Source organism: Primulina huaijiensis, chromosome 9, assembly GCF_012295235.1.
Source record: "Primulina huaijiensis isolate GDHJ02 chromosome 9, ASM1229523v2, whole genome shotgun sequence".
Taxonomy (NCBI): Eukaryota; Viridiplantae; Streptophyta; class Magnoliopsida; order Lamiales; family Gesneriaceae; genus Primulina; species Primulina huaijiensis.
In genome coordinates, this window is record NC_133314.1 from 20,061,997 (window position 1) to 20,075,591 (window position 13,595).

At 34.5% G+C, this 13,595-nt stretch overlaps 1 protein-coding gene across 1 annotated transcript; it reads right to left on the reverse strand.

Moving 5' to 3' along the window:
* Positions 1-1,516: 1,516 nt before the first annotated feature.
* On the reverse strand, positions 1,517-9,671 carry LOC140984468 (uncharacterized). Its single transcript, XM_073451904.1, has 14 exons — positions 9,368-9,671; positions 8,977-9,089; positions 8,264-8,360; positions 7,676-7,800; positions 7,097-7,583; positions 6,802-6,987; positions 6,216-6,509; positions 5,770-5,922; positions 4,853-5,007; positions 4,388-4,493; positions 3,373-4,296; positions 2,999-3,077; positions 2,092-2,430; positions 1,517-1,911 (listed from the first exon to the last, which is right to left on the reverse strand). The coding sequence occupies exons 1-14, from the start codon at positions 9,470-9,472 to the stop codon at positions 1,715-1,717; spliced, it is 3,360 nt and encodes a 1,119-aa protein (XP_073308005.1). The 5' UTR covers positions 9,473-9,671; the 3' UTR covers positions 1,517-1,714.
* Between the last annotated feature and the right edge of the window lie 3,924 nt (positions 9,672-13,595).

Here is a 13,595-nt window from a genome sequence, read left to right on the forward strand (position 1 = left end):
CATAGCAAAAACTCCAGGCAACTCCCTCCAAAATTCTCATAGATTTAGTCAAGCTTTTTCATGTTTTTCCAGTCATATTTTAGCATTCACGTACATATTCTAGCACTATTTTGTTATATTTTTCATGTTTTTGTAATTTCTTACTGATTTGTTGATACACAATTATGTTAGGAGTTTATTTCATCAAGTTCTATTGTCTTTTTTTTCGTTTTGGCGTTGTATTTGTTTAGGACACTATAACGAACAATCTAATTTAGTGTCTATAATCAGATTCTTAGAAGTTAAATTTTCATTGTTTTTACACAAATTGGTACATTTTTGTTCTTGACACGCCCGCAAATCAAAATATTGTGCAAACAGTGTGATAAAAAAATGGTGTCAAATGAGTCATCCATCTCTAAATCCACTTCATACTCTTGACACGCCCGCAAATCAAAATATTGTGCAAACAATGTGATAAAAAAATGGTGTCAAATGAGTCATCCATCTCTAAATCCACTTCATACTCTTGACTTCTGCATTGAAACAACAGAGGCCGAAGTTAGCATACAAAATGACACCGAAATATTTTACAACACGAACTTGTTGAAATATTTGCTTCAAAATTAATTCTTTAGCAAAAAGTGATTATGAGTGTTCATAAATTCGAGAAATACTGAATTGAGAAATACTATTATTTTACAAAGTAAATTAACATAAGCTTCAATAACATCATAGAAAAATTTGCACAGTAGAAAAAAATTGCACAATCGTTTTTATATACTTATTATCAGTCAATAAACTTGAGCCAAATTCAATAAATACAAAACTATCACCATCGATCAACATACTCCAGCCCCTCACAGCATTCAAATAGACAAAATATATTCACCATTCTCCTTTAACTAAATGTCAAGCAAAAATATATCACTCATTTCTTTGGTCTATGATTAAGGAGATAATTTTATAACAAAAATAATTACATAACTGTTAAAAAATTATATTGTTATATATGTTACTCATGTGTTGATAAATTCTAAAATAAGTTAATAAATATAATTCCCTAAAAATTAGTTTTAAAATCACAGGTAATTATACATAAGAAATCTATTTTTATTTGGAAAATTTAAACAAATTACCATTTTGCAACTCTCATATTTTACAAAATATCTATATTACTTTTGGCACGTATCTTATAAGTTATTTGCATCAAAACTTTTTGTAAAATATCGAAAATACATTTCAGCTCTTGAATTTTTATAAAAATTACACGATTTATCCATGCTAACGCTATTTTTTAAATATGCGTCCATGTTGCGGTTAGAAACCAAATTTTGAATAATTTTACATCGAATGTACAAAAATACTCTTTTATTAATCAACAATATTGTCAACTATATATTTATCGAAATATAAATTGTTCTGATCGACACAACAAAATTGAGCAAGAAACCATAGAATCTTCTTCCATAGTTTTTTGTAGGAGGAAATCTCAGGTCAATGTAAGACTCACGTTGGTTTTTCAGCCGTAGCACGTAAAAAATCGGGTTATTAAATGTAAATCGTGCAATTTTTATAAAAGTTGGTGAATTATGCATTTTCGATATTTGGGGTTTTGGTGCAAATAACTCCATATCCTATCAACAACATTTCAAAAATGGATTCGAACTTCTTGGCCTAATAATGCTGCATTCTACGCACACCTCTAGTACGTAGTAACCCATTTGTTGTTGTCCTAGCTCACCTCTCCCTTGTTTGTTTTCTTGATTTTCTTCTGTTTCTGCTTCAGCTGAGTTAGCCCTGCTGCTGAAACCTTCGAGTTACCCATCATAGCAGCAACAAGTTCAGGATCTGTGCACGCCTTCATCAGTTCCTTCTCCCTGCTCGATGCCTCGGGCATGTGACTAAACAAAGTCATGGCAGTCTTGGCCGCTGCATTAGGGAAGAATCAGATAATAATGCCAGGAAAGGTACCTAAAATGGCAAAACTCAAAAGCAGAGAGGAACTGCCATATGGGTATTTTGAAAATGTACATATTTCAATCTAAGAACTAAAATAAACATCGCAAGCAACTAATAATCAAGATGAAAAGAAATACTTCATGTAAGTACCTTTTCCTTTCTTCAGTGAGCCTGGAATTATCTTGACATGGTATTTATATGCTTGTAAAGCATTGTAAGGACCGCAAACTGGAACAGCATACAACAAGACATCAATAGGGAGTGGATTTCCAGTCAAATAGTCCACATCATTTAGCTTTTCCTTCTCTTCATCACCGATTTCATGAATGTCATCTTCTTCCATGGCTACCCTGTCTATCTCACTGGTACCCCTATCTACCCTACCATCTGCTTTGCTCTTCCCGGTTTCCTCCGGATGCTCAGGACAATCTCGAGACAAATGACCCGCCTTCTTACATTTGTAACATATCTTTGAAGCATCTGCAGGTGCTGCAAATGAAAAGGGAAGCATTAGCTCCTTATTCCCATCACCAAGAATATGGCACATCAAAGCCAAAAGATTTAGTAAATCATGGATGCGGATCAGAGTGACGCTATATCAATCCAATATGAACTGAAATGTAAGAAAATAAAACAGCAGGCATGAACACAATGGCTAAATAAATGAAACTATTCACAAGTAAAAAAATTAAGGATGGACTCGGACAAAGTAGATAAGAATTTTAGCAATGACCGAGAAATAAAATATGGCAGATATGATTCCACATGTCCATATTTTGTGCGGGTGATCAATCAAATATAAATTTAATCTACCTCTTAAAGAAGTACACAGATCTTGTGATAGCATTTCCTATACTATTTAAGCGCAAAAATCAACTCTAACGGAGTTGTCAGCATAATATGGACATTCCTGACATTATAAGGCAACAAACCAAAAATCTGCAGTTCGAAATTTCGATGTTTTCCTCTGAATATAGATTTGTCAAAAACATCGTATCAGCATCAGTTTCAAGTGTCGGAAAGTCAATGAAACAACAGTTTCTCTAATTTTCCATACCTGTAGCAAGTTTGGCCTCTGTTCCTGGAAGGGCATTTTCATTCTCAGACTGTTCAACACCCTTTGATTTCCCTGCAGCCTGCAGGTTCATTTGCATGTAAATAAACCAACGATTTATGAGTTGCCATATTAGTGCTAGTGTCTTTTAAAGGATTCCAAAGAGCGGGAAATTAGAATTAAGATTCATGTTCATTTCTAAGGGATTGACTAATTTTTCCTCATCTCTTTTGACGTAATTAGAGAACTGAATTCTCAATGATCAGCAAGCAGTTTCCTAACTATTTCTGACACACAAAAGTTCAAATGAAACAGAGATCCACCTATAGCGAAAATAAAATAACAGTTAAGGTTGATATTAAAACAGCAGTACGTACAGCCAACAGAGCCATTCTAATGAGTCGCTCCTCCTCGTCTTGGTCAGCGTATTTCTCCTTTATCTTTTTCAATTTTCCTTTCTGTCCACGACTTATTTTTCCATTAATCGGCTTGGAACTTTTAGCTTGATTCTCTGGCTGGCTCACAGAGTTGTGATCTCCTGTTTCTCTTCCATGTTCAGCCGTAGAAATTTCAGAACCTTCTTTATGACCTTTCTTGAGCTTTCTTCTTTCAGCTTTTGAGATGTAAGGTCGATGTCTTTGCATTGGCTTTGTCACCTCATGGTGATGCTCGCTCACCGATCCCTCAACAGAAGGGAGCCCATAATACCTAGTAGAAGCAGTAGCAGATCCAAGCTCAAGGGCTTTATCAATTAGGTCTTCCAAATCTTGTGCAACAGTTTTAGAGGTTTTGCCATCATATACTTCATCATGACATACATAATTTACTACGCTAATTTCATCAACGGTGTCTTGTGAATTGCTGGTTACTTCTGAAAAATTCAAGCCACTGGCAGAGGCCACTTTGGAGACTTCCTCCCCTGATAGTCTCTCGGCTGATAAATTCGTAAGTCCTGAAGACTCAACCTTTTCTTTTAAGACTTCCTTCTCATAATCAGAATCAGAATAGGAGTAAGATATTTCTTTCAGGGGTTCAGTTTGCTCCATGTCTATTATTCCTTCCTCTTCACCCCTTACCCTCCTTTCATTCAGATGAGACCCAAGAGAACTCTCATCCAAGCGAAATAAAATTCCAAAACCCATTATTAGAGGATGAGGTGGAAGAAAATTCTTCTTACCACGAATCATGAAGCTTCCAACTGTGAGATATTCTCCAGTGGGAGCTGTTTTACTGACCTGGTTTGGGTACACCCACCAAGCACTAGTCACAATCTTCGAGTCCCAAGCTTGGCTATGGCAGACCTACATCACAAAAAGAGACGATAAGCACCTACTCCCCAAATCAGATAGACGAAATCAGATATTTCACCACGAATATCTACTTTCATCTTACTGTGAAACATCCTGCTTGGTTCAGAGTAAGAGGGGGCACATGGCTTTCAGGTTTATGATTCTTGATCACAGTACTAGAAGCACCATGGAGTTCCGCATGAACATATCTGTTAGCCATAAAAAAACAAACAACATTTAATTCTTCTGTTGAAGTAAAATTATCAGATATGAAAGCTTTTAACAAGTCCAAAATAAACACATGAAAGAAACAGCTAATGAAAAACCAGAAGGATCAGGAATCTAATCGTGGATGTATTCCATAATATTCAAAAAGCCATACATAACCTCATACTGCAGAAGTTCGATATTTTAACACCTAAAATCACTCAGACAAATAATTTAAAATCATCATTCAACAGCGAAAAATCCTTTAGAATGTGAAAAGATTGCAACTAAAACTTCTTGGCAAAGAGATAGCTTCTGAAAAAGTTCATACAATGTACATCAAGATTTACTTAATACTCACAAATCTCCTTTGGACATATAACGCTTGACTATCATCTCATTTTGTTGGGCATCACGTCCACTGATAACCAAATAATTTTCACTGCTGATGAACCAATTGAATTTTTCAAACCAGTGAACCTTACGCATGTGTGAAATTGTGGCGATAGCTTTTTCCTGGAAATTAGATAAAGGAAAAGTGTTACCACCTCATATGGAAAAAAACTAGGTAGATACATAAGTTGGAAAAATTAAAATATACAACCATGGACAATTAGTTATAAATTAGCAATCCTTACTTTTATTTTATTGGTATCCACTCTCCACTTACCTCTCATATGAGATTATGAAACATAATTGTTAGAATATTCAAGGTCTCATTTCTTTTGTTTCTAGCCCATTCTACATCATCTTTATACAGATAAAAATATGGAGTACATAAACTTGATCATTATCGATGCTGTTACAAGAACGAAGTCAGCAATCTCTTTTTTTTTTCAGGAAACCATATTATATTCATTAATTAAAATCATTTAATTACAGCTCGCAGACAAGTAATCCATATATTAACAAAAAAGAAAGACAAAAACCATGCTCATATCAACAACAAATATAAATTCAATCCCTAATCAAATCTGATATTGAGAAGTTCTTAAACTCTACATGCTTCCCAATCCAGATAGATGCCCGAATCTTAATTTTGTCCCAACATTCTTCAACCGACTCTTCTAAAGAGTCAAAATTCGTCTATTCCGCTCCAACCATATTGTCTAGCAAATACAGTAAACTATCGCTCTTGGAACTACCCAAACCAAACCCAAAAGAAGTCAGAAATCTTTACTGTTAGTCTGAAAAGAAGTTAGAAATTAGCTTAATTATATTGGTATCAAAACAATTAGACTAAGAAAAGTACTAAAATTCACTGAAGTCATCAACCACCTGTGAAAGTTGCTGGCGCGTCTTTTTTTCAGCGGCTTTGAAAGCTTTCTCATGTGCTGTGATGGTTTTCTCCTGTTTATTCTCCTGTTTCTTCTTCTGCTCATAATAGCGCCGGGCATTAGCATGCGCTGAAAGTGCAAGATCAACCTCTACCTGAAAAGGAAAAACAAACAGCAATAAGGCTCTTTACTTATATTTTCCCTCCTGCTTTTATGTAAGGGAACCTTATGGAAGTGGGGAATTAGTTATTCACAAAGAGGCAACTATGGCAAAGGGCACGGATAGCTTGTCACTGCAATTGTTGTAAAAACCCCAAGTAAAGATGGCGAACCTAAAAAGTTTGGATTTGACTATGGTGTACATGTAATAGTCGTTCACAATTAAGAAGATGTTGCTGAAATACCATAGAATTAAGCAAAAAAAAACTGAAGCTTTAAATTAGATACCTTGTCCACAGGTTGCGTTTTCTCATCATCATCCATTTCATCGAGATTATTGCTCAGAAGAAGTGTCATAAAATTTCTGTCAAGATGCAGCTTGTCAATAAGGCCAGCTACGGGGTTTCCAGATTTCTTCTCCTCTTTCACCATACGAGCCAAATCAACCCAACTCATCCCATTTGCAATAGCTATACGGACTGCTAAGATGGCAGCATCTACATCTTCTAAATTATATTCTATCAATTCTGCCATTTTGACACACTCTTCAACATCTCTCTTAAGTGCATGCACACGACTTTCCTGAGACATCATGGTAAACTTTTAACACCAGAGGCAGAATTTGGTATTGACTACTACAATACATAAACAAGCTTTTCTCAAATAAATAAGCTTTTCTCAATTTGGGCATATCTTTACAGCGTAATAATCAAATTTTGGTGATGCAATTTCCGAGCACATGCCTGATAAAGGTAAAAAATTAAGAAAATTCAAGACAACAGCATCGGTTGCACAATGTCTAGACATTTAAATACCAGTAGTGCAAAAAAGCATGAACATCAGCTCTAATGTAAACATAGAGTCGATGATAGACCTGATCAGATTTGATTCTATCAAGTTTCTGCATAGCAGAATTTTCTTTAGCCCTTTGTTGTTGTTCCACACGCTGGCTTTCGATTTTACTGTAGAATTCATCTAAAGCTGCATCAAATGTCTCAAACTCCATGGAATCTCTTGATTTGAACTGGTTTAGCAACAATGGACAAAACTCATCGAAGATCTGCAGAAGAGGAAACCCATTAATCATAAACAGACAAATGAAATATACATCCATGATTCTTCATTGGATTTTTATGAAGAAAAAAATAAATATAATAGCATTGACATACAGCATCATCATTGTTTCCCAATATCTTCCGCTGCATCAGAATGTATCCTTTTGGAACTTTCTTACCAGAAATAACCTCTGATAGCCAATCCTCAAACTTCTTTACAGCTTCAGTCAGAACCTGTATTGAATTACCGTCCATTTTGAATTCTTTATGTAATTTTGTGCTAGGAGTCAAACCAGCATCTAGTATAATGTGTTCCGATAAAGCTGGCCCATAACCCAATGCTTCCCCAAGAACAACTTTCAAAGTTGTTTGCTTGGCACGAGTATTGTCATTCTTGAATGTCCCAGCAGGCTTTGTATTCTTTTGAGTATTATCTTTACCCGTGGAGGCATTGGAACCGTCATTTCCATTTTCACACTTCTCGTGCACCACAGATTCGAAGGCTACCTCAAGCTTCTCCCTAGTTGTACGCTCAAATACTCGAGATAGTTCAACTGGATAACGATGTCGCGACATGATAGCAATTCCCTTATTGTCATCCCTGTCAAGAAAAATTAGCACACAAACTTTTAGCACACAAAAAAAAGAATGATGATGATGGATCTATGCAAATAACACATTAGAGTAGTCGACCTGTGTGAACGAAGGAGAGTCAGGACAGTAAACTCAGAATCTGTAAGAAGAATATTCCCTTGGGCATACAACTCCAAAATGACGTAGTGTGCATTAACTCCAAGTCCAAATTGAAAGAGTATTATCTACATAAAACTTTCAGTTATAAATAGAGCTCAATTCCTTCAGTTATTGTATCCCAAAATCAAAAGCTTTTCAGTTTTGATAAAAAGAGAGTGCATAAAAAAAAAGAGTGTATTTTTTTCTTGAGTGCGGGAATTCTCTTTGTGTGAGTTAGAGAAATTATTTTCTCGGTATACTCGGGTTGGGAGTGTGAGAAATATTGAGTGTATTGGTGTATACACTTGTTGTAATATTTCTCCTGTTATAAAAGTTGCAGTGCTCCGTGGACGTAGCCAATATTGGGTGAACCACGTAAATCTTTGTGTTCTTGTTGGTTATTTTATTCCGCAATTTTTGGGTACTATTATCATCGTGTTTGGCATCGCTTCGGGGGTGTAATTCCCCAACACTTTCAACTTTACGAAACCCTTCTAAATTTTGAAGATTAAACATTCACTGATACCTACAGAAGCCAGTAATGCATACCCTATCATAGCCAAGTTGTCGCACATCTTCAAGCCGTCTTGTTCGTATGTGTCTCCTTAGTTTCAAAGTAAATCCTGACGGTGTATTACTTTTGTCCCTGTGTAGAAGAAGAAAAGATTTTGATTTTCAGGATATACATAATTATTCCCATTATAACTATTATGTATGTGTATAATTGTACATATCCATTTGTCACAAATAAAGTATGAAACGGTCAATTATCTAACGAGCCTTCTATGTTAGAACAAACCAAAATGATGAATTCTCTTTTCTCCTGTTACCAAGAGTCTTAAACCAAACAAAACACATTTTTCTCTTTCAAGGGTACACATTCTGCTTCCTTCGTATCTAACTCTCACAGTTCTGTGTGAAAAGAGACAGAAGCATTAAAGGAATTCTTTTCTACCCTCTAAGTTTCTTTAAAACTGAGGGCCAAGGCATGAAGTAGAAGTACGGAAGAAAGATGTAGAATATTCAGCAAAAGAACTCTTCTGCCAGAACTAGACAGTGGAAAGCAATCTAAGACCAGTGCTTAGATGGGTGGCCGATGGTCTTTTTTAAGGCCAAACTTTCATCTTTCCTATATTTCCAGCAATGTTGCAGTTGCCAGGCCTGAGTTGTATGCCTCAAAAAAGATCACTCAATGAAATACGGAATTGTACCAAAGAAAAAAAAAAGAATGCATGAAATTCAGTAGAAATGTAGAATCATACCTCATATACACCGTGGTATGTAATCTAACACCACTCTCCAACAACAGCAGAACCTTTTCACTCTCTCCCGACTCTGTCACTCCACTGCTACTCATCAGCTTAAACACATACGTCTAGCAAACATTTCGCACGCATTACCAAACGAAAAACAAGAACTCAAAAAAAAAAGTATAACAGATTTCTTTAACAATAACTTAAAGGTCGGAAGAAAACTCATTTGAATATTGTATTGTTCCCAAGGGACAAAACTCGACTTCTTATATAATTCTAACATAAGATATAAAAAAAAGTCAATTTTTATATAGTTACAACTAACAAGAGGGGAACGGGACTAAAGAGAAAGGAACAAAGGCAATTGAGCACTCTCCTAAAGCGAGCTACGTGAAAATACCTTTGGAGAGAGATCGTATACATTGGAACAACGCATGCCGATCAAGCGGCGGAGGCACTTGACCTCCGCCGCAACGTCGGCAGTGTTCATTCGGACCTTCACCATTTTCTTGTTGTATAGGCTCTCTTTTTCAAGAATTCAATCTTCAATCCTGCATCCAATATGAGAAATTCGCGAATAGATGCTTTATTCAACGTCAAACAAGGGTTTGATGCGATTGGCTTGAGATTTCAAACGTTCTGTGTCTATACCAGCTCTCGTATAGTTCAACCAGCAGGGAAGAGAGAACCTGTGACTTGTATTGAGGAAAGTTTGCAGAATAACCCCTACACATGTATACAGTATCAGTGTATCAAATTACCTCAATACGTAATCGAATCAATTTGAGTCGAGTAGAACTTTTAAATATTTAGAGTTTGACTCGTTTATAATCGAGTTGAGCTCGAGTTTTATTTTAGAATATATTCATCGCTCACGAGCTTATTCAAATTTTTATCGAATCTAAACAAGCTTAATAAATATGAATTATACATTTAACTCTTCATTAAATTCGATAAAAAATAAATTATAAATTTAGATAAAAATATAACAGTCTTATTAAAATTTGTAAATTTATTATAATAAATAAATTTAATAGATTTTTCTATATATTTCATAAATAATGTGCTAAATCAAATATCAAAATTATTATTTTCATATGAGAGATGACTCGTGAACTTATCAAATAACATGTTCACTAGCTAACGAACCGAATATTGTAAAGTTTGATCTTGGTTCGTTTATCTTAACGAGCCTCATTAAACGAACTCGAACGAGCCTTTATCGAATCGAGCTTCGAAGAGCTCACAAACTGTTTGATTTATTTACATCACTAATAGTCCTTTATTTTTTTAATTTAATTTAATTAAATTATTTTTTCGATCTCCGAGATAATGCTGATATATAAGAACATCCGCAATAATAAACTTCTACATGAGGTTTATGTTGTGTCCATGTCGTATTACTTTCATATCAAAATTTAAAATTTTAACTTTTTAAACATTTATTTACATTATCATGGATTTTTTATGAGTTCACTGTCTTTACACTTATTTTTTATTTATATTTTCACTTAGCTTTATTTATAATTTAATTTATTATATATAATATTTATTTTAAATTTTATACATTCATTTGTATAACAATAATGAATCGATATAAATAAACTTAACTTTTACTGAGAACATAAAAAATGAAAGATACAATATTAAGAGCTTTGATAACATTACAAAATATTTCATAAAATAAAACATCAGATAAGTGATCATAATTAATAAATTAATTTTTTTATCGCAGTTGTATTGTGCTCATATGTGTTCAACTAAGTTGACTCGAAGATGATAATGCACTTGATTATAATTAGCTCACAATATTTACTTTTGCACTCTAACACTCTCGTAATTTTTTTGTTAAGCCTTGATTTATCTTTGCGGAATGATCTTTGTCATCTTCATTGACCAATTACCTACTGCATCTCCCTCATCCTCAATAATTATGTTGTGCAAAATTACGCGTATAAGCATGAAATCCTTCAAGTCGTCATTGTACCAAAATTGACAAGGACCTCTAACTATTTTCCAACGAGATTGGAGCACCCCAAATGCTCATTCGACATCTTTTATCGCAACCTTTTGTTTTTCCATGAACTTATTTCTCTTGGTATCCTCGGGGCATGGAAATCTCTTGAAGAAAATAGTCCATTGCAAGTAGATCTTATCCGTTAGATAGTGTCCGTGTTGTATATTATATGTCATTCACTGTAAAATTGCCTTTAATTATATTCTTTTCTTGTAATACATTATTGGATAAAGGTGATTCGTTAAGCATGTTAATATCATTACACGCTCCTACGACCTCAAAAAAAGCATTTCATATCCACAAGTCTGCAGACACGACGACTTGAGGTACACTTTTTGGGATTCCATGATCGTCTTGAGTAAATTGAACTTTCAAAGCGACCATACAATTTATCAATTCACAATGCATACAATCAAGGCTACTCAACATGTCAGGGAAGTATATATACTTGTGCTTTTCAAGATAATGTTGGATGTCAGTGGCATTGGGTCTTCTCAAGTACTGTTCCCCAAATGCGTCAATCACACATCGTCAAAAGTTGAACAAACATTCGACGGAAGTTTTTTCAGCAACTCATAGGTGCTCATCGTCGTGATCGGCAGAGGCTCATATGCCAATTGACGGATAGTAGATGTGCATTTATAAAGTGGTGACAAACTTTTTTTGCTTGTTGAATCGACCCACAACTGAAAATATTGGAATGATTTCTAATTAAAGGTCACAGCTAACGCGTGAAACACTCCGCCCGGGGAGTACGGTCGCGAGACCGAAACTCAAAGGTGGGTTGGGTCAAGTTGGTGCATAGTACTATTTAAAAATTGCTCGAGCCAAACCCAATCCAACCAGACAACTCCCAACTCGAACACGAATCCGACTGACCTGCTCAACTCGACTAACCCGATTTNTATATAAAAATATAGGCAATATTTATTAATTATATTTTTTAAAAAATTAAAATTTTCGAATCAACCTTGGTTGATCCGAATCCGACCCAACCCGATCATTTCTCCGGGTCAGCTATCGGGTCCAACCCGATCTTACCTGAACTCGAAAATCTCATACTCAAACCTGATTTTTTTCGGATTGAACTGTGTCGAATTGGTGGGTCAAGTCCGATTTTGACACCCCTATTTCTAATGGATTCAAGTATGCAAATAAATGACTATCTTTGCATACAAAATCGTCGCTAGAAAACTTCACTATGAAATACCGGTGCATCACTGAATTAATCATTGATAAGATGAGCATGTTCGGCTCGGTTCATTTACTTTCTTTTATGTGTTATACCAAAAGTACTTCGAGCTACCTCAAGTACCATTTGTTGTTGTTGTCGAAGTACCGACAACATCATTTATTCATTTGTGTCATCCATCACATCTTTTTCAAATAATTCAATGATCATATAAATGCTCAAGTTATTTGGATATTAAGACATTTTAGATTGGAGAATGAAGATAATGATTATTGTAAATTGACCGGAAAAAAAAAGAAACATTGGTAGATGTATTTATAATTTTAAAAAATAGTCATTTATCCGTTTAAGAAAAAACAAAATAAAATTGATAAAAAATGAAATTAAAAAATTAAAAAAATAAAATAAAGAGACAGTAGCTAACAAGGTTGTTGGCTATTGTCTCACATGCACACATCCCAACAAAGGGAGTGTGTACCCCTCGTACCTTGACACCCTATAAATACTCTCAATAAAAGTAAAATCAGGGAATCCAATTCATTCTCATAAACCGTCTTTATAATCATTTTTTTGAGCATTTATTTTCTTTTTGTGAATATTTTACTGACTTGAGCATCCACGTGACCACGTCGGAAAGCTTTCCTACGTCTCACTAACATTTTCTTATTCGAGTGTGTATATATCACCCAATCTGAGCTCATCCCCTCATGTCAAGAACACTCACACAAAAAACCATTTTTAGCGTAAAAATTTATCCACCCAACTCATCCCGAGTCTCATCAGTAATATATAATGTAATACGACCCATATATAATTTGTTGCACACATAATGATTGGAGTAGCCAGTTGGACGGCAATTTTCCTTTTCATTCTTACGTCCAGATTCTTCCTCATTTTATTTTTATTATTGTTGTTGTTATTTTGTCAAGATTCCATCATCGTCATTATTTTATTTAGTTCAGAATTAGTCGTTCGTTAATTGCTAAATACGAAGCATGTTTTTCTCCTATTTATTGTTGAATTCATCCCAAATTATGATAAATTTATTCGTAAATTTGTATCTTTAGACTTGTGGTTGTATGTGTTTTTATTTTCAAAGTGCATGACTTCTAAAATTTTATTAGATTTTACATGAAGTTTTATTCAACTTTTATTTTTCTTAAATAATTTGGACGCAATTTTCCTATCTTTCACTTTATTAAAAAACACAAAAACTCTTGTGAGACGATCTCGCAGATCAATTTCGTTGGTCGAATCTTTTATTGGGGTCATCCATGAAAAAATATTACTTTTTATGCTAAAATTATTATTTTTTATTTTAAATATAGATAAAATTGACTCATATGTTCGGAAGACCTGTCTTACAAAAACTTAATCAATAAAAAATGGTTGAACGTTAATTGGAAATTATAATAAATG

Coding starts and splice junctions, on each gene's coding strand:
- LOC140984468 (XM_073451904.1), bottom strand. CDS start 9,472: ATGGTGAAGGTCCGAATGAACACTGCCGACGTTGCGGCGGAGGTCAAG. Junction 6,988..7,096: donor TGGGAAACAATGATGATGCT/GTATGTCAATGC, acceptor CCTCTTCTGCAG/ATCTTCGATGAGTTTTGTCC. Junction 5,923..6,215: donor AAACGCAACCTGTGGACAAG/GTATCTAATTTA, acceptor TTTCCTTTTCAG/GTAGAGGTTGATCTTGCACT.